The sequence below is a fragment of the Tenrec ecaudatus genome, chromosome 2, assembly GCF_050624435.1.
Source record: "Tenrec ecaudatus isolate mTenEca1 chromosome 2, mTenEca1.hap1, whole genome shotgun sequence".
In the NCBI taxonomy this organism is placed as follows: domain Eukaryota; kingdom Metazoa; phylum Chordata; class Mammalia; order Afrosoricida; family Tenrecidae; genus Tenrec; species Tenrec ecaudatus.
Window position 1 is genome coordinate 223118719 of NC_134531.1, and position 21228 is coordinate 223139946.

The 21228-nt window shown below is 38.2% G+C and overlaps 1 protein-coding gene and 1 non-coding gene across 6 annotated transcripts in view; both read left to right on the top strand.

Moving 5' to 3' along the window:
• SYNJ1 (synaptojanin 1) overlaps positions 1-21228 on the top strand; it is a 109394-nt gene that overhangs the window by 23873 nt on the left and 64293 nt on the right. For all 5 annotated transcript variants that reach the window (XM_075542364.1, XM_075542365.1, XM_075542368.1 and 2 more), the window contains exons 3-6: positions 9322-9408; positions 9924-10191; positions 12172-12397; positions 16053-16136. In XM_075542364.1, coding sequence (XP_075398479.1) covers positions 9322-9408; positions 9924-10191; positions 12172-12397; positions 16053-16136 — 665 coding nt within the window. The remainder of the gene's footprint in view (positions 1-9321; positions 9409-9923; positions 10192-12171; positions 12398-16052; positions 16137-21228) is intronic.
• Positions 6382-6488, top strand: LOC142441914 (U6 spliceosomal RNA). The gene has a single exon (XR_012783193.1). It is a non-coding gene; the product is annotated as a U6 spliceosomal RNA (small nuclear RNA).

Here is a 21228-nt window from a genome sequence, read left to right on the forward strand (position 1 = left end):
ATCCTTGCTTTTCAACGCTTCGAAGGCCTCCTGTGTAACAGTTTTACGCAATTCAATGAGTGGTTTGATTTCTTCATTGTTGCTAATTACAGTGTAATCATCAAAATGTAACACTGATACAATATTACTATCTAATCCTCAGACTCCATTCAAAAATTACTAGTTATCCCAATAATGTCTTAAAAGGAAACGCACCCAATTTAGAATTTCACCTTTTATCACTTAAGTGTTAGTGTCTCTTCAGTTTCTTTAAGGCAGGAAAAATTCCTTAATTTGGGGGTTGAAGACGAAGGCCAGTTAATTTTGTAGAGACACACCTGTGTGTCTGATAGTTACTGATGATTTAGATTCAGTGTGTGCATCTTTTGTAGGTTTATCACAGAAGGGATGCGCTGTGGGTCCCCTCCCCCCCCCACCAGGTGACTCAATTTTGACTTGTTCATTTTGATTACTTGGATATATGGTGTCTTCCGAGAGTCAGGCCCCTTTTTCCTTTTTAACAAGTAAGTGTTTTGAAAGGAGGTAAGTTTGAGTTATGTAAAAAATTCCATTTTCAGCAACTTTCAAATTATGAGCTTGTTCAATGAGTTTGCCCATTGCTCTTGTTAATTATTTTGATGCTCAATTTGCCCTAAGTTTTGCCAGTAGAAACCTCTTGAAGCTAGCTTCTGTATTTTTGTGACATTTTTCCATTATTCTTCGAATACTTCCTTACTTTCTGGTATAAGTGTATATTCTGGACTCATCTTATCCTTCCCTGCCCCTCCCCTGGAATCAGTCATTTTTTCAAGTCATGTTAGTTCCTTTTAGTGGAAAGATTATTTAGAAAGCAAGATGTGGGTGTTATGTATCCTCATTGCTTTGAGAGTGTTGCTGATTCCAGATTCTCTTGGTGATAGAACCAGGAAATATAAATATATTTATAGTTGTTGTTAGTTGCTGTGGAATCTGCTCCAAATCATAGCAACCATAGTACAACAGAAAAAAAAAGAGGTAAAATAAGGACATGGATATACACTGATATACAAATCAGTGTGCATCAAATTACAGAGCTGTTCTGAAGGCCTGGTATAGTTAGGTGCTGTTGAATAGGCTCGGACTCAGAGAGACTCTCTGTACAAAAGAGTAAAGCACTGCTCAGTCTTGTACCAGCCTCACAAGTGTTGTTGTATTTGAGCCCATTATTGCAGCCACTGTGTCAGTCCACCTCATTGGCAGTCTTCTTCTTCTTCACTGACCCTCTACATGACCAAGCATGATATTCTGTTCCCAGGACAGGTCTCTCCTGCTAACAAGTCCAAAGTGATTCAGACAGTTTCTCCATCCTGGAGTCTAAGGGACATTCTGATGGTACTTAATCCAGGGCACAGTTGTTTGCTCTTCTGCCCTTCTGTGGTACTTGCAGTATTCTTTGTCAACATCATAATTCAAAGCAATCAATTCTTCAATCTTCTTAATTCATTGTCTGGCTTTCATATACATATGAGATAATGTGTATATATGTCTCAATAAGTATATACCCTTTTATATCAAACAAGGTAGCTTCAAAAGTTTGTGAAAGAATTCCATGACCTTTAATTGCTTTTTCCACAAACTTACTATTTATATAAGTATATATTCATATATATTGAAAATTGTGAGTTCACACTGATCATTGTAATTCCTGTCAACACGGTAATGTCCATTTTAGGCTCTTCCTTTCCATATTTGTAATTCCATTCTCTGTCAGTGAGAAACCTGGTTTCCATTATCCTTGTGAACACTGCAGTCTTGTTCCTTTTAGGATGTCAAAGCCCGGCCCGGCCCTAGGCTGCCCTCCTATGTTGATTGTTCGTCACATTGTTTGATGTTTGTGCTCCATCGTACCATGCCAGGCTTCCTCACCATCCCCAGTGGGTACAACCATCTTTACCCCACTCTCTTTAATGTTTCATGCCAGGTTGTCCTTTTCCCCTAAGTGGATACCCTTCCTCCCACTTTCTAGCTTCAGGACCATGCACAGAGCCCTCTTTCCTTACTCTATTCTAGACCTGAACACCCTGCCTTCATTCTATTTTCCCCAGACCTTTGAAACATATGTGGAAGAATAAGGAAATGTCTGCAGCTCTCTAGATAAGAAAATATTTAGGAAGAAGGAACTTTTTTTTCTTTTAAGAAATTGGAAGTGATCAAAATGCATATGGTTTAAATTTACTTCAGTAGTTCATTGAATGTATTATTGAACTCTTGCTGAATACCAAGCATAGAGCTAGGTCCCTGGGGATAGGTCAGGGAACTCAATAAAACCTTTATCACATAACTGCTATCACATTATCACTCTGTCTAGCTTTAGACAAAATGGTAACAAATGAGCTTCCTCTCAAAGCCCATTTCCTCTTATGTGAAATGGAAATTATAGTAATTTTTTTGTCAAGTTGTTATGAAAATGGAATAATGCATTAAAAAAGCACCCAACCTTGGGTTAATTACTGTTGTAATCATCACAGAAACAATGCACAAGGACCTCTACTGAAATAATACTTGTTATCCTAAAGTTCATCAAAATTCCTAGCAAGGAAAATGACATCTCATTTAGTCTTGGAATTGTTTCCCTTTCCTTTAGCCTACTTTTATCTAAGAAAAGTTTAATGTGCTTATATCTGGTTTCCTGTATCTCAGAATACAGGATACGTTTGCTAGTATTTTAGTAGCCCTGGTGGTCCAGTGGTTAAAGCATTTAATTGCCAACCCAAAGATTGCTGATTCAAACTCATCCTCTTCTGCAGGAGAAAGACGTGGCTGTCTGCTTCCATAAGCTTGATAGCCTAGGCGACCCTGTGGAGCAGTTCCTCTGTCCTAGGGGTTGCTCTGCGTCGGAATTGATACATCAGCAGTGGATTTGATGTGGTTTGGGTTAGAATGTTTGAATCAAATGATATTCTAATAGAGGGTGAGGACTTCTGCCTTTTGGATGTTTATGACATCATTCTGGGGCTATCTTGGTTAAACATTTAATCAACTCATTCCTAGTGTGATGGCTGGAACTCCCCTTGGTTAAGGCTTGTGATTTTAGCTGATACTGATTTTGAGGGCCTTCAATGACCCTCAGATTAGACATTCCCTTTCCCAGCTCTAAAATATGGGCCTTCATTGTGCAGAAAGACATGAGAGGCTGTTCATATATTTGGAGTATAATTAATGAGAAGATATAATGTATCATTAGAAGATGGGACAATGTGTTGCATGGTAATTTAAGTTACAAAAAAACTTTTTCCCCATTTTTTAAGAGAAGCTGATGACAATATTAAAAATATATTTGCTTTTAAATTCTTACTAGCAACTAATATTTGAACCTAAATCATAATTGCTGCTAGCCTGATACATTTCATAATTTCTTATTGCATTAGTGATGGTACTTAAGATGCACGGAGCATATAAGTTGTGAACTTAAGAATAATATTTTCCCTGGAGCACATGCCCTCCATCATCAGAGGTTTAATGGGTTTCTCAAACATTTGTCTGAGTGTATGTGCTATATTAAGATGTATACAATATTACATCTTAACCTCCTATAGTGATAGAAGTAAGGACATACTTTATAAAATATTTTTTAATCATTGTAACTTTTTATATTGCTTATCATTGAATGTTAGGAATAACTTCCTATATGTGTATAATACTATTATAGAAATTCTAGGAATGTAGAATAAAATAACAAATTCCCATAATTTTTATGGTCTGGTGAAATCTTCCCACCTCCTTTCCTTCAGCCTGGGTGTTTTGCTAGATATAGGCCAGACATAATGATAATAAATAGCATACTATAGAATTACGAATGTCAACTAATTGAGTGATTTAGTCATTTGTCTTAACCTGTGCTGTCAGTTAGTAGAGCACAGCTCTTCTGAAGACAGAAGCAGGATAACTATAGGAAGAAGACTTAAAAGAGGAGATAGTCCTAAGCAGGCAGGGCATGTGACATGGTCTGTGGAACACTGGAGAACACCCAGGTAAAGGAAAAGATCTGTCATGCAAAGTGTTGTTGTTAGATGTTGTTAAGTCCATTCTGACTCATGGTGACCCTTCTGTGCAGAGCAAAACTGCACCACAAGGTTTTCAAGGCAATGACCTTTTGGAAGCAGATTGCTAGGTTTGTCTTCTGAGGTACCTCTGGGTGGGTTCTTAATGCCAACTTTTTAAGATCACAATGCCAGCTTCTGAAGATTAACAATTTGGTCTCCTGGCCACAACGTCAGTGGTTTGAAACTACTAGCTGCTCTTTGGAAGAAAGACAAGGGTTTCTACTCCCATAAAAAGGGTCTCAGAAACCACAGGTGCAGTTCCATCATGTCCTATGGGATCTCTATGAATCAGAATGGACTTGGTGGCAATGAATTTGATTTTTTTTTTGAGAGGCCAAGGAGTATTAGGTAAGCAGTAGGCTGGGAATATAACCCTTTAAAAAAAATCAACAGGAAATGTAGAGGGCATAGGACCTGTTTATGTCTTTCTAATGTATAATACTAATATTTACAAAATGTACTCTAATTCTATTTTGTAATTGAATGAGGGCAGGGGAAAAAAAGGTAAATAAGGAGTGAGCTAGTCTGCCAAAAGGTAAGTTGGAGTTTGTGGAGTGGGGGAATGGGAAAAGTTTCGTAGTGGAAAAGAAAATAAAAAGGAGAGAGAGGAAGTAATGAAAAGTAGACTTTTAGAATGTCATTATTATTTTGATCCTTTGAAATACTATGTTTATTTGTTTGGTTTGCCAAGTTCTAAAGGAATTTTTCCACTTTTTAAGAATTAAGTACCAGGAAGAGATTTTCTGTAGTTTCAGGGATTCCCCTCCCCCACCTCCCTCAATAGAACAATTAAAACAGTTTGCCATAAGGAAATTATTCTCTAGGTTATCTTGACTAATAAGATAACATTAACATTATTGTCCAAGTAAATCAAACCAAAGGTCATTCTGAAGGTTTCCCCATTCCCGTAATAAACTGTATATGATCAAGGATTGTTGTTAGCTTTGCTTGTTGCATTGTTGAAAGATTTTATATTTCTTCAGTATGGATTAGAATTCGATGTAAAGAAGAACAAAATCCTCACAACAGATCCAATATGTAACATCATGATAAACAGAGAAAAGATTGAAGTTGTCAAGGGTTTCATCTCACTTGACTCCACAATCATTGATCATGGAAGCAGCAGTCAGAGATAATATGACACATTGTATTGTGTAAATCTGCTACGCAAGAGCTCTTTAAAATGTTGAAAAGCAGGAGACAATCAGGGTGCAGTGCAACAACGATGAAACATACAACTTTCCTCTAGTTCTTAAATGCTTCCTCACCACCCACTATCATGATTCCAATTCCACCTTACAAATCTGGCTAGACCAGAGAATGTACACTGGTACAGATAGGAACTGGAAACACAGGGAATCTAGGACAGATGATCCCTTCAGGACCAGTGGTGAGATTGACAATTTGGCGATACCAGGGGTGGGTGTGGGATGGGGTGGAGGGAAGGTGGAGTAGAAAGGGGGAACCGATTATAAGTATCTACATATAACCTCCTCCCTGGGAGACAGACAACAGGGAAGTGGGTAAAGGGAGATAGATATCAAACTGTAAGATATGACAAAATAATAATAATTTATAAATTATCAAGGGTTCATGAGAGAGGGGGTGCGGGGAGGGAGGGGAAAAGCGAGCTGATACCAAGGGCTTAAGTAGAAAGCAAATGTTTTGAGAATGATGAGGGCAACAAATGTACAAATGTGTTTGACATACAATGGATGGATGTATAGATTATGATAAAAGTTGTTTGATTCCTCGATAAAATGATTTTTAGAAAGTGTTGAAAAGCAAAGAGGTTAATTTAAGAACTAAGGTGTGCCTGACCCAAGTCATTGCATTTTCAATCACCTCATATGCATGTGAAAGTTGGACATTAAATAAGGAAGGCCAAAGAAGAATGTATGCATTTGAATTATGGTGTTGGCAAAGAAACTTGAAAGTGCCATAAGAACAAACAAATCTATCTTGTAAGTACAGTCAGAATACTCCTTATAGTGAGACTTCATCTCACATACTTTGGACATGTTACCAGAAGAGAAAAAGCCCCGGTAATGGACATCATGCTTGGTAAAGTAGAGAGGCAGTGAAAAAGAGGTAGACCCTTGACAAGATGGGTGGATACAGTGGCTGAAAAAATGAATTCAAACATAAGAAAAATTGTGAGGAGTCCCAGGACCAGGCGGTGTTTTGGTCTATCGTACATAGAGTCACTGTGAGTTGGAACCAACTTGATGGTCCCTAACACCACCCCACCACGAAGCACTATTCTAAATTTCAAGAATAAAAGAACAAATAAGAGTTCTTGTCAAAAAGTTTAAGTCCAGTGCTCGCTTCGGCAGCACATATACTAAAATTGGAACGATACAGAGAAGATTAGCATGGCCCCTACACAAGGATGACACGTAAATTCGTGAAGCGTTCCATATTTTTAAAAAAAAAAGTTTAAGTCCACCCAAAGGTCCCTGGGAATGATCTGCTTCCAAAAAAATCAGTCATTGAAAACTGAACTAAGAGACTCTGCAAAGTTCAGCCTCCCCGATCCTGTGAGACAATGGCTTGGGGGCCACATCTGACCTCCTTTTGCCTACAAAAAGGAGGAGGGGGTAGCTCCACACCAGCTCTCATCTGACACGTTCAACCCATGGCACTCTACTTCTCTGCTGAGTTTGATAATCTGTTGCAATGGCTCCGCAGGACTCTTTCAATTATGTGAGTTTATTAGGGAAGTTAATAGGTTACCACAAGCCAGTGTGAGAAAACATTAAGGATATAATCTTTTGTCCACAGCAACACCTTTCCTCAGCCAGCAGCCATGTATTATTTTTGGCAGCCACAACCTATCAAATCACACGGTCTCTATCAAGTCACACGGTCTCTTGGCCTCTATTTCAGCAGGCCTGGGAAACCTGGGATCCCTCTCTGTCCCATGGCCTCTGTGACTCCTGTGCTCTGCCTTGGCATGGCTCTTCTACTACCTCCACACTTCAGGAAGGAATCTCTTACTTGCTTCACACGTGGTTCTTCTCGATAGTTTTGGGACTCTGCTTCTGGGTGGATCTTTTGTACTCAAAGGAATGGCAAAACTCAACAGTTTCTGGGTTAAAAATCCTCTACTTTTTCCTATGATCTTAATCATTTGGTGGAGATTCTGAGACCAGAAGAACTAGAGTGTCCACCTACCACTACTAACAGCTCTGAAAAAGATTACCTTAGAGCAGTGGTTCTCAACCTTCCTAATGCTGCAACCCTTTAATACAGTTCCTCATGTTGTGGTGACCCCAAGCATAAAATTATTTTCATTGCTAGTTCATAACTAATTTTGCTACTGTTATGAATCATAACATTAATACCTGATATGCAGGATATATTTTCATTGTTACAAATTGAACATAATTAAAGCATAGTGATTCATCTCAAAAACAATATGTGATTATATATTGTGTAATATTTATTTCTAATGACAAATAAATGAAATTTTGTCTCAAAGCATGGTGTAGCATGGGTAGCAGTCTTCACACCAGGTACTCATCTGTGGGTGTATCTGCATGTGGGTGGACCCGCCTGGAGATGGATAGAGGAGCAGTGTCCCAGTTCCTAAGACCATGGGAAATAAGTGTTTTCCCATGGTCTTAGGCGTCCCTTGTGAAAGGGTTGTTTGACACCCCCCCAGGGGTCATGACCCACAGGTTGAGAACCATTGCCTTGGAGTGAGAGAAATGTGAAAAAGAAAGAGAAAGGGATGGTCTTAGAGTGGAAGAGAAATGTGGTACAAAACTTAAAATCATGCAGAATACCTGGCTATTGGTCAGTTAAGACTGTGGGACCCCTGAGACTATAGTCACCTTCAGGTATTGAAATGAGCTCACCTTCATGGCTCAATTTTTAGCCAAACATTAGGCAGGTCCATAAGGAGATGGGTAACACAAGGGAGATACAAACTTCTTGGAAGAATCAACTGTTGGAGATCAAAAAACCACCATTCAGAGGGTTAGGAAAGTAGGATGAATAGAAACAGGAAATATAGGGATAAAGTGGAATAAGTGATATTACATTATAAGTTTTATAGTAACATGAAACAATGTGGGAATTGTTGAGCGCAAAATTAATCTACTTTAAATATCGACCCAATGCACTGTAAAAAATACTAAGAGTAGGCAAATAAAACAAGCAGCCATCTAAGCAAGGAGTCAGCCTACAGCAAGTCCACAGAGAAGAAGCACACCACCTTGAATATGGTGAGGAGAAAAGCATGAGAGCTAAAATTGTGAGCACTGAATTTGTGGAGGGCTATGGGGGATGGTGAGAGCCCAAAACCCATCTGCAGAGTTGAGCTACTGGCAGACCCACTCTAGCATAGGCAAGAATCTTGATCAGCCTATCAGGCAGTGGCCACTGTAATCTTGATTATTCTGGATTGAATTTGACATTTGGCCAGTTGAGCAGCCTATAGACACGATCTGAATTTGTTCTGGGTACAAGTATCTCCTACTGGTTCCATGACAGAAATTTTTTTCATACCTTTTTGATCATTGTTGGGGGTCTTTTCCTTCTTATGCATTATTAATATTTTTGTTGGTATACTATTATGCTTTTGCCCTTACCACCTCAATGTGATTTTGTTTTCAATTCTTTTCTGTTGGGTCTCCCAGCTGTGAAGCCAGGAGTGGATACATAATGATAATAACTGATAGGGGGGGGTGAATAAAGGGAACACAAGGTGGTGGGGGAGATAGGGAGGGAAAGGGGATTTCCAGTGTAACTAATGACAATGGGAGGGGGGAGGGAGCACTAGAACAGTTTGTGATTGCATAAATCATCTTAAAGGTGGTTTAGCCATGGGGGGTTGATGGGGATGGGCAGAATGCTTTGAAATTCATGTGGGGATGACTATAATTCTCTGTGATATGATTGAATGATTGAGCTATATGGTATGTAAATTACTTACTAATAAAACTGTTGGAAAAAAATAAATATCAGTTTCCTGAAAAAAAAAGAGTAGGCAAACAGATAGTAGAAGAGAGAAGAAAACCTATAAAACAATTACAAATATGTAAAGGAAATATTTTAGGTCAGTGGGAAGAGAATGGATTAAAGGGTGATAAATAGATAGTACTGGAATAATTGGTTTAAATCTTTGGGAAGAATAGTTAACTCACTACAGTAGTTTCAGAAAACACTTTATGTAGCAACTTTATGTTAAAACTCTGTCTTTATTTCTAAGTAGTAGCTCGTGTTTTTTAACCTAAAACTTTTTCTTTGGTAGCATCTGCAGAAAAAGAGGCAATCAAGGGTACATATACCAAAGTACTGGATGCATATGGACTCCTAGGTGTTTTACGACTAAATCTTGGTAAGTTTATTTTTCATTTCTAATCATCTAATTATGTCAAAAATTGTACAGAATTGGTATGAAGTTGAAATTTTGACATAACTAGATGTAAAACTAGGAATGTTTCAGTAAATCAAATTTCTCCATAAATATTAATTATTTGAGAGTTTTTGCCTATATATCATCAGCCAACATATTTATGCCATTATTTTTCATCTTCACTATTTACAAAGAGGTTTCTTATTGTCTCAGTTTAACTTCCTGAGTATCATGAAAGCAAGATAGAAAAGATCCCATCATTACATTTTTTTATAACCTCAGATTAAGGAGAAGAATTGTTTTACAAATGTGAGATTATTTTGCTACTGTTTTAGTACCTTATGGTTTAATGATTTAAATAAATGTGTCTAATTATAGATTTTTTTCACTCTTAAAATCTCATTGTGAAATTTAAAGACATCCATAAGTTTGAAATAGTTACAATGCTAGATTTTAAGAAAGAGCTTTTGATTCAATTAAATCTTTGGTTTTTGCAGGTGATATTATGTTACATTATCTGGTCCTAGTCACTGGATGTATGTCTGTTGGGAAAATTCAAGAATCTGAAGTTTTCCGAGTGACTTCCACTGAGTTTATATCACTACGCGCTGATTCTTCAGATGAGGATCGTATTTCAGAAGTACGAAAAGTTTTGAATTCAGGAAACTTTTATTTTGCATGGTCTGCATCTGGAATCAGTTTAGATCTGAGTCTTAATGCACATCGTAGCATGCAAGAACACACAACTGATAATAGATTTTTCTGGTGAGTGTGTTGTATTTTTTTCTCATTATACTCAGTTTGTTATAAGTCTGAACACATCACTTACTCTTTGCAGCAATAGTAAGGTCTGGGTGTTGCTGGTGAACATACTTCCTGCTCCAGAACATGATAGAGAGCCACTGTCGATTTATTGGTGGTGGCATATGATGTGAAACTTGTTTGCTCTTCCTAATCTAGACCTCCTTTTCATTTCAGAAAGAGATTGAAGGCACTTATTTGAAATTTGGTAATAAAAGTTAGTAATAAAATTATGGTATTCTTCCTAGTTTTGAGATCTTGTCTCAGGAAGTATCACCATGTTGTTTTTTGCTTGTTTTTTTTTAATTAAGACTGTATGTAGGGATGATCTTGATTCAAGAGTAGCAAACTACAAAGAAGTGGTATTCTGTGACAAAGCCCAGGACTATGAAAGGGCTTCACAAGGTTAATAGGAAAATTCCATTCATTACCTTTGTTTCATTTTTCCATGAAATTTTTGGACACCCCCGTATAGAACCTATGCAGGCAACTGTACTGTATTTCATGATGATGTATAAGTGTGTAGTATTGTGAGTAGGTACAAATGGGACATAGAACATGTAACTATCATTAGTATTAGTTTATGTAATTCATCCAGATTTGTAACACAGTGAATCTATTGCCTACAAATAGCATCAATGTTAACCTTTTGACCAATCATACCTGCCCATTGTTGCATTCAGGGGTCCTGGTGGGGTAGTGGGTTACAGGTTGGGCTGTACCTTCAAGTTCAGCATTTTGAAACCACCAAGCACTTTGTGGAAAAAAGGTGAGGATTTCTACTTCTGTAAAGATTTATAGTCTCAGATACCCACTCAGTGGTAATGAGCTTGGATTTGTGTTTTTTAAGTCAATTCTGATACATAGTGAACCTAAAGGGTTTCCAAGGCTGTAAATATTTACAGAGGCAGGCTGACTCATCTTTCTCTTGAGGAGAAGCTGGTGAATTCAAATCACCAACCTTTAGATAAACAACCCAATGCTTAACCCTGCACTACTAGGCACCATTTCCCATAATTCCACCTGCAAATTATATTTCTTTATTCTTATATTTGGTAATAAAAGCAAAATCTAGAATACTCTACTCTTGACCTCCCACTCACACACCAAATTTGCTGCTATCTAGTCAATTCATACTCATAGCAACCGTATAGGGAAGGGTAGAACTGCTTTGTGGGTTTCTGAGACTATTTATGTGAGTAGAAGGCCTCATCTTTCTCCCAGTGAACTGCTGGTGATTTCAAACTGTTGATCTTGTGGTTAGCAACATGACACCCACTATGCCACCAGGGCTTCCTGGCCTCCCACAGTAGTTCAAATTCACAGGTTCCTTCTAGTATATTTTCTCTCTCACACATTTTCACCACCTGAATAGTCTTTGAATAGCACGTTAAAGTATGAAGGAAATTAACCATAAAATTGCTCACTGTGTAGCTACCATGGAAGAGCTGACCATGTAGTGATATAGAGTGATATGGCAAAGAAAGGGCAGAAAATAAAGGCTTTAGAGCTGCTCTGTCAGGAATTGAGGTCTAGAAAGGGAAGAGACAAGGCGAGAGGAGAGAGGAGTTGACTAGATGAATGAATGTAAAGTCCTGTCTACTCAGAAGCTAGTGCTGAAGGGCATGCTCTTATCTTGCATTTAGAAAATAAGCTCGAGAAAGTTAAAACCATGCCAATCCTTCATTTGTTCTGGTGGAGAACATTTGCTCTTCTTACATGGAGCAGGTTAGATTATCATAGATAACAAAATCAAATTGTGCTTCTCTTCCATGGACCGTTGTTCCCATATCCCAGGATCTGATTTCTAGCATAGTCAATGTAGTGGCTTGATTTATTAAAATTTAAATTAATTTCAATTAATATTTCCAGAAGCACTGTTTTAAAGCATATACATATTTTTAATGCACTATAAGCTAATGCAGTTATTTCTTTTTTTGTTAGGAATCAATCTTTGCATTTGCATCTCAAGCACTATGGTGTGAATTGTGATGACTGGTTATTGCGTCTCATGTGTGGAGGAGTAGAAATCAGAACCATTTATGCTGCTCATAAACAGGCAAAGGCTTGCCTCATTTCACGACTAAGCTGTGAACGAGCTGGGACCAGGTTTAATGTCCGGGGAACAAATGATGATGGTCATGTTGCTAATTTTGTAGAAACAGAACAGGTATATAGTGTTTTATATAGCTTACTGTATGTATTATATGACAGGCCAAAAAAACAAAGTCAGCCATCTGTATCTCGGGTTTCTACCTCTGCAGATTCAACCAACCAGATCTAAAATGTTGGCTGGTGGAGAAGAAATTAAATGGTCAAAACAATCCCTCAAAGGCTTAGAGGGAGGCTAAAGTGCTATTTACATAGCATGTGCTTTGTATTATTGTAAGTAATCTAGAGGTTACTTACCGAATACAAATGGATATGCTTAGTTTATATGTAAATACTGGACCATTGTATATAAGGAACTTGAGCATCATGGATTTTGGTATCTGTGAGGTGGGGAGGTACCTTGGAATCAATCCCCATGGATACTGAGGGATGGCATAACAATGACAGAGTTCTATTTTTTATGAACTCATTTTAATATTTGTAATAACGTTTTATTGTTCCTGCCTACTTAATGACCTTCAGAAAGGTTTCACTAAAACAAGCCTATTTGGTATGGCTCTTCAGAGAATTAACTGGATACTCACTAATCGGCATGGCATCATTAGTGCCTTACATGATATTGAATAAAGAAATCTTGCTTAAAGGATCTGGACACCATCAGGAAAGTTTTTTGGCATGTGAAATGATACCAAACTCCAACGCTTCATGAAAACATTGTACTATCTAAAAGTTAAAATTTTTTAAAGACTTTGCTTTTAGAGCAGTTTTAGATTTACAGAAAAATTGTGCAGAAATAACAGCTATCATATTCCCCACATCCCTCTGCATATAGTTTTTCCTAATATTAACATCTTGCTTTCCTATGGTACATTTGTTATAGTTGATGAACAATATTGATGTGTGCTGTTAACCGAAAATCTTATGAAAAACAACAGAACACTGTCAGATATATTGAAAATCATTATGAATACTAGTGGAGCATTATTAAACTTAATGTCAAAAAATGAACCCCTTAGATTGGAAGGCACGTAAAATATGACTGCAAAAGCTGCCTTCTCAAAATAGAAGTCACCATAATGACATGATGCAGTAAAGCTTTCAGGACCTTCCTGTGCCGAGATGGAGCAACTCAAAATGAGGAGAAACAGCTGCAAATATCTGTTAATCTAGGAAAGTTGAAAGCCATAAAAAGTGAAATGGAATGCATAAAGAAGATATCCTAGGTGTTAATTGAAATGGACTGTTATCAGTCATTTTGAATCAGACAGTCATATAAGGTTTATACCAGTAATTACAAATTCCAGAGGAATGACATCACATTCATCATCAAAAGGCACAATTCTAGAACTATGATGCTGTCTGTGATAGGATAATATACACACACCTATAAGAAAGTCCAGTTAATACACTACTATTGAAATTTATGCACCAACTACTAAAACTAGTAATGAAGAAATTAAATTCTACCAGCTTCTGCAGTCTAAAATTAATCAAATATGCAGTTGAAATAACATTGGTAATTATACTCATTGGTGACTAGAATGCAAAAGTTGAAAACAAAGAAGAACCAGTAGTTGGAAAATATGGTGTTGGCTATAGAAGCAAATCTAGAATTTTGCAAGACCAACAACATAAATAGCAGTTGTATACATGGACCTTGCTAGATGGAATACAGATGAATCAAATTGACTGTATCTGTGGGGAGAGACAGAGAAGCTCAAATTTAGGAGTCAGAAGGAGGCCAGGGGCTAACTATGGAATAGAGTAGACCCTTAATTGCTCATATATAGGTTGAAATTGAAGAAAATTTAAACCGTCTACAGGAGTCAAAATATGACCTTGAATATATCCCACCAGAAGTTTGAAATCATCTCAAGAACATATTTGATTCATTGAACACTGACAGAAGACCTGATGGCATCAAGAACATCATGCATGAAGACAGCAAAAGATCGTTCGTTAGAAAGATTGGAAAGAAAGAAAAGCTCAAAATGGATGTCAGAAGAGATTCTGAAACTTTTGGTTGTAGAGTAGCTAAGTAAATGGAAGAAATGATGATGTCAAAGAGCTGAACCGAAAATTTCAAAAAGTATTATAAATGTGCAAAAACCTGGAGTTCCAAAGCCAGAAAGGAAGACTCGCTCAACATATATAAGCTGAAAGAAATAAAAATATCAAGCCTCAGATTGCAATATCGAAAGATTCTCTGGGCAAAATATTGAAGGATGTGTAGCAAATGCCAGAAGAAGATAAAAACACAATCACTCTACCACAAAGAACTAGTCGACATTCAGCCATCTCAGTAGATAGCATATGATGAGGCACTAACAGAAGTTCAAGCTACTCATTGAAATGTTTCAGCCTTCTAATCAAGCCCTGAAAGGACCCACTGGTCTATGCCAAGAAATTTAGAAGAGAGCTAAACAGTTGTGAGGATTTGGTTTTCTTGACATTCAATTGTAATCCATACTTCATCAGTGAGTGTTTCAAATTTTCCTTGCTTTCAGGTAGCAAGGTGTTATGTACATATCACAGGCTAAGTCTTCCAATACTGATGCAGAATTTTAAACCTTTCTTAAAGCCAGTAAGTAGACAAGAACAATAAAATGAGGTTTTAGCTACCTGGCCAAACAACGAGAGGAGATCCATATTTTGCCTATTCTAAAGAAAGAAGATCCAATAGAATGTGGAAATTATTGAACGATAGCATTAATAACACTTGCAAGTAACTCTTACTGCATGTCATCTAAACAGGGTTTCAGCAGTACAAAAACGTGCTACCAGAAACTCAAGCCAGATTCAGAATAAGACGTGGTTTGAGGGGTGTCCTTGCTGATGTTAGATGGATCTTGGCTGAAAGCAGAAAAGACCAGAAATGCGTTTATTGTGTTTTATTGATTATGCAAAGGCATTTGATTGTGTGGATCATAACCAACTATGAGTAACATTGAAAGGAATGAGAATTCCAGAACACTGCATTGTGCTCACACAGAACTTGTACATGGACCAAGAGTAGGTCATTCTCACAGAACAAGAGAATCCTGAGTAACTTAAAATCAGGGAAATTGCACAACAGGGTTGTATCCTTTCACTGTGTTTACTCGATTTGTATGCTGAGCATATGATCATAGAAGCTGGACTATATGAAGAAAAATTCTGCATCAGCATTGGAAGACGACTTAGCCTGTGATATGCAGTTAACACTTTGCTAGCTAAGAGTGAGGAGAACTTGAAACACTGATGAAGATCAAGCGCTGTAGCCTTTAGTATGGATTATAACTTAATGCAAAGAAAACCAAAATCCTCACAACTGGACCAATAAGTTATATCATGAAAACGAAGAAAAGGTTGACGTTATCAAGAATCTCACCTTGTTTGGATGTACAATCAGTGCTCATGGAAGCAGCAGTCAAGAACTCAAGTGAGACATTGCATGGGTCAAATTTAGAGCACAAGATCTTTTTTAAGTGGAAAAGCAAGAATATCACTTGCAAGAATGGACAAATGTGGCTTGGAAAAAGTACAGCCAGAACTTATAACTATTGCTAACTGAAAAAATAGTCAATAAAGTTGTTTAATGACCTATTTTCAATATCTTTTGAATATTTTCATTATGGAAATTTAATCATAAAATATGGTATTTATTTTAGTAAATTTGTTTTAATGCAGAAGTACCCACTTATCTATGGAAATATTTTATTTTTTTTCTGCAGGTTGTATACTTAGATGAATCTGTTTCGTCCTTCATACAAATCCGGGGATCTGTTCCATTGTTTTGGGAACAACCAGGTTTGCAAGTAAGTGCTATTTTCCTCTTGAAAATTTTCTATGATCTCTAAGATTTCGGGACAGCTCCTTTATTAATAATTTATTATTCTACCTAATCAGATTTGCAACCGAGGACCTGAGTACATAGTTTCAAGTAGCCATAAATACTCACTTGCTGTACTTAATGTTGAAGTACTTTTCAAAGTACTTTCATATTTACTATCTCATAAAAAAATTGGTCGTCATTGAATTAATTCTAACTCCTTGCAACCTCATCATGTGTTAGAGTAGACCCATGACCATAGAATTTTCATTGGCTGATTATTTTTGGAAGTAGATTAACCAGACCTTTCTTCCTGACTACATCTGATTGGAACCCAGCACATTAGCCTAGCATATCAACCAAGTACCATTTGCACCATCTAGGGACTCCATCTCATTATCTTGGCATGTGACAATTTAGTCCCTTAAACAGCAGAAGAATGCAATAGTTTTAAAGATTCTGGAACCAGTTTAATTAATTTGAACCTTTGTTCTACCACCGCTAGCAATTGGACAAATGACTTCATTGTATGTCTCAGTTCCTTATCTGTAAAGTAGTAGTAATAATAATAGTAGTATTTATAGGGTTGTTGGATTAAGTGAAAAGCATTTAGAGTAGTACTGGGTCTCAGAGTTAGAACTATGTATGCATTAATTCTTGTTCCTGTAGTTAATACTATATCTGTTAGTGAAGTTTTATTTAGTAGTTTATAGTGACTTATTATCTGGCTAATTTTTCTAAAATTCTTCTCATCTTTATTTTTTCTTTCCTTTATTACTATGTGTCTAATATTTAAAATGTAAAATTGTATTAAATTAAAGGTCATACTACTGGATTGTTCATAATAGTGTGGTCTTACATAATATTTTTTCTCAAAATTCTATATTACCTAAATTATAAATACGTTCATTTTAGCCTCCTAAGTATATGTAGTCCATTGAATTTTCTGTCTTAGCCTACAGTTTCGAGAAAATGGACAACTCCCTCCACCACCCCCCCCCCCAAAAAAAAGCTTGTCTTATTTTAGTCCACAACTGGATTTATCTTATCCTCCAGTAGGGTTTTTGTGGAGGGAAATTGCAGATTGCTCTAATGTTTTTTTAATAATGTACTGTATTTTAGATAGGTGAAGAATTAGAAAGGGTTAACACTTGTACTGCTTTTGTTAAGGTTCTTGAGTTCTTATCAAGACCAGTTTGATTTGTATGGGTTTTGCATACCCATACCAACCAAATAACTAACCAGACCATTCCAAGTCCATTAACTTACAGTTGATTTCCTACTCATAGTGACTCAAAAGAATGGAATGTAACTTCCCCATAGGATTTACAAGGCTGTGCTCTTTTCTGATGGTACATAGTGGGTTACTTGTTGGCTTGTTAACTGCATGCTCAACATTCAAAACCACTGTTGCTGTGTGGGAGATGAGCCTTCGATTCCTATAGTCTCTGGAATCCACGGGGCAGTTCTACTCTGCCATGTAGGGTCACTATCAGTCAGAACCGACTTGTTGATAAGGAAGTTTGAGTTTTGGATCCTTTAGAAAACATATGGCCACATCGTTTTTCTCTGAGAAGCAGCTGGTAGGACCCAAACAGCCAACTTTTCTTTCAGTAGCTGAGCTCTGAACCACTGTACCAGTGGAGCTCAAATCCCTTAGGACAAAGAATTCCAATTCTCGCCTGCTTCTCCTAAGCTTTGTTTTAGGATACTGTGTTTAGAATATTTACTGTAAGAACATTCATTAAGCCCTACTTTGATGCAAGGCAAATGACTTTCTTTTTGGGTCAGACTTGTGTAAGAGGTTTTAATAAGCTATTTATGTGTTTTCTGTTATACTGGTTAAGAGGCTCAGAATTAACAGTGATTGTCTAATATGGGTGTTGCGGGATCCTCCTGGGGTTGAACCTTCTTACAGTGCTTTCCTGGTTGTGCTGTGGCTAGCCGGTCTACCATACATACTTGTATCTAAGCCGAGTTTTCAGCACATTTTTTTTAATTATTTTTTTTTAATTTTAACAATTTATTAAGGGCTCATACAATTCTTATCACAGTTCATACATATACATACATCAATTGTATAAAGCACATCTGTACAGTCTTTGCCCTAATCATTTTTTTCTCCTCTTTTCTTTTTTTACATTTTATTAGGGACCCATACTACTCTTATCACCATCCATACTTATACATACATCAATTGTATAAAGCACATCCATACATTCCCTGCCCCAATCATTCTCAAGGCATTTGCTCTCCACTTAAGCCCCTTGCATCAGGTCCTCTTTTTTTTTTCCCCTCCCTCCCCTTTCCCCCCTCCCTCATGTGCCCTTGGTAATTTATACATGGTTATTTTGTCATATCTTGCCCTATCCGGAGTCTCCCTTCCCCCCTTCTCTGCTGTCCCTCTCCCAGGGAAGAGGTCACATGTGAATCCTTGTAATCAGTTCCCCCTTTCCAACCCACTCACCCTCCACTCTCCCAGCATCGTCCCTCACACCCTTGGTCCTGAAGGTATCATCCACCCTGGATTCCCTGTACCTCCAGCCCTCATATGTACCAGTGCACAGCCTCTGTCCTATCCAGGCCTGCAAGGTAGAATTCGGATCATGGTAGTTGGGGGGAGGAAGCATCCAGGATCTGGGGGAAAGCTGTGTTCTTCATTGGTACTACCTCGCACCCTAATTAACCCATCTCCTCTCCTAAACGCCTCTATGAGGGGATCTCCATTGGCCGACACTTGGGCCTTGGGTCTCCACTCTGAACTTCCCCCTTCATTTAATATGGTATATATATACATATACACATATATACACACACTTATACGTTGTTGTTTTTTTTGCATGATGCCTTATACCTGGTCCCTTGGCACCTCGTGATCGCACTGGCCGGTGTGCTTCTTCCATGTGGGCTTTTTTGCTTCTGAGCTAGATGGCCGCTTGTTCACCTTCAAGCCTTTAAGACCCCAGACACTATCTCTTTTGATAGCCGGGCACCATCAGCTTTCTTCACCACATTTGCTTATGCACCCATTTGTCTTCAGCGATCCTATCATGGAGGTGTGCAGTCAATGATATGATTTTTTGTTCTTTGATGCCTGGTAACTGATCCCTTTGGGACCACTCGATCACACAGGCTGGTGTGTTCTTCCATGTGGACTTTGTTGCTTCTGAGCTAGATGGCCGCTTGTTTCTCTTCAAGCCTTTAAGACCCCAGTCACTATCTCTTTTGATAGCCGGGCACCATCAGCTTTCTTCACCACATTTACTTGTTCACCCACTTTGGCTCCAGCCGTTGTGTCGGGAGAGTGAGCATCATAGAGTTCCAATTTAATAAAAGAAGGTATTCATGCATTGAGGGAGTGTTTGAGTAGAGGCCCAAGGTCCTTCCGCCACCTTAATACTTGACCTATAAATATAGACACATAGATCTATTTCCCCATCTTCCTATATATATTTGCATGTACATGTCTTTGTCTAGACCTCCATGGATGCCCTTTGACTCCTAGCTCTTTCCTCCATCTCCCTTGACTTTCCTCCTGCCCTACTACCATGCTTCATCGCCACCTGGGCTAGAGTATACATCTTCTCTAAGCAACCTTACCCTTGATCATTTCCCACCATGCCTGTCACTCCCCCTTCTCTACCATTTGGGGTCCCATGTTTTTCCCTTGTCCCTGGGTTTGTTAACACCACTTCCTTACCCCTCCCTACCCCCCCACCCCAAGTCCCCCCGGAACTGTCGGTCCCTTTGTTTTTCCTCCAGATAGTTCATCCAGCCTGTCCTATTCAGACAGACCTGTGGAGTCACTAACATGCACGAAACCAAGACAGAGGAAAACAAAGCAACAGTATACAACCAGACAACAAAAACAAACCACTGACAAAGAACAGAACAAAACAGTTCACAAGAGAAAAGCTTGTAGTTAGTTCAGGGATCGTTTGCTGGCCCTTAGGAGCGTTTTCCAGTCCAGTCTGTTGGGGCACCACGCCCTGGCCCCAAAGTCCACTTTCAGCATTCCCTGGGGACCTTGCCACTCCATTCCCTTGCTGTTCTGCTGCATTCCCCCAGTGATTTGCCTCGGTGTGGTGGGATCAGATCAGGTGCTATTCCCACACTGTGTCTCCAGTGTGCTGTCCCCTGTATTGCCCTTAGTCACTGAGGGGCATCATGTCTCATAGTAGGGCCAGCCATGTTGTTCTCTCTGTGGACTGGCTGCTCTACTCAGGAACATCATCATCACGGCCTGGTGGGCCAGGCTGTGCTCCACTCTCTCCTCCTGCCACTTCATCTTCAGCACATTTTTAATGTAGTTTTTGTGGTAAAATAAGGTGCGTAAGCTGATATTCTGGTAGGCTTATTTTCGAGTATAATGGTAATCTAGCTGGCTAATGTTCTTGTTATGGGCTAAAAACTCTAGCTTTTAAAATTATGCATTTCTTCATGGAGATACAATTATTGAGATATTGAGACTGTCCAGCAAGTCTACTAAATTTTCACTTAATTGGGCCAGTTGTTTCCTTGAATTTTTGAGAGGATTGGGTCAGAAGTTATCTCAGTTATACAGTTTGTTTTCAAAATTAACCTATCTTTGATTAGGTGTGGATTTAGTTTCATGATTATCTAACATACCAAAAAGTTTCCTCTACTACCTTTAAAAATGTGTGTAATTGTTTTTTTTTTTAGCTAACCTCTCTCCTGAAAAATAGATCATTGAGTTTTTTTTTGTTTTAATAAAAATACAAAGTTCAAAGATTAATTTTCCCACAAGAGGCCAAACAAGGATTTTTGACTTTAGGTGATTGTAACAGTTATCAGGTATTGTGTGGGTTCTCAGGAGTGGAAGGTGTTTCAGAGGTCCTTGAACTTTGGATGGCCTAGAGAGAAGCCTCAGTACAGAAGTCATGGACAGAAAACTCTTAGGCAGGTGCTCCTTGACTTGCTTTTCCTATGAGATGTCTTAATTAAAAGATTTTAAAGGAATTACCTGGTGTGATTTTTAACTGCAGAATCAGCCTCAATTGCAGCTCAAGGGAAGCAGATCTCTTTAAATAGGGTCAGGAATTTTTTTCCCCAATCTA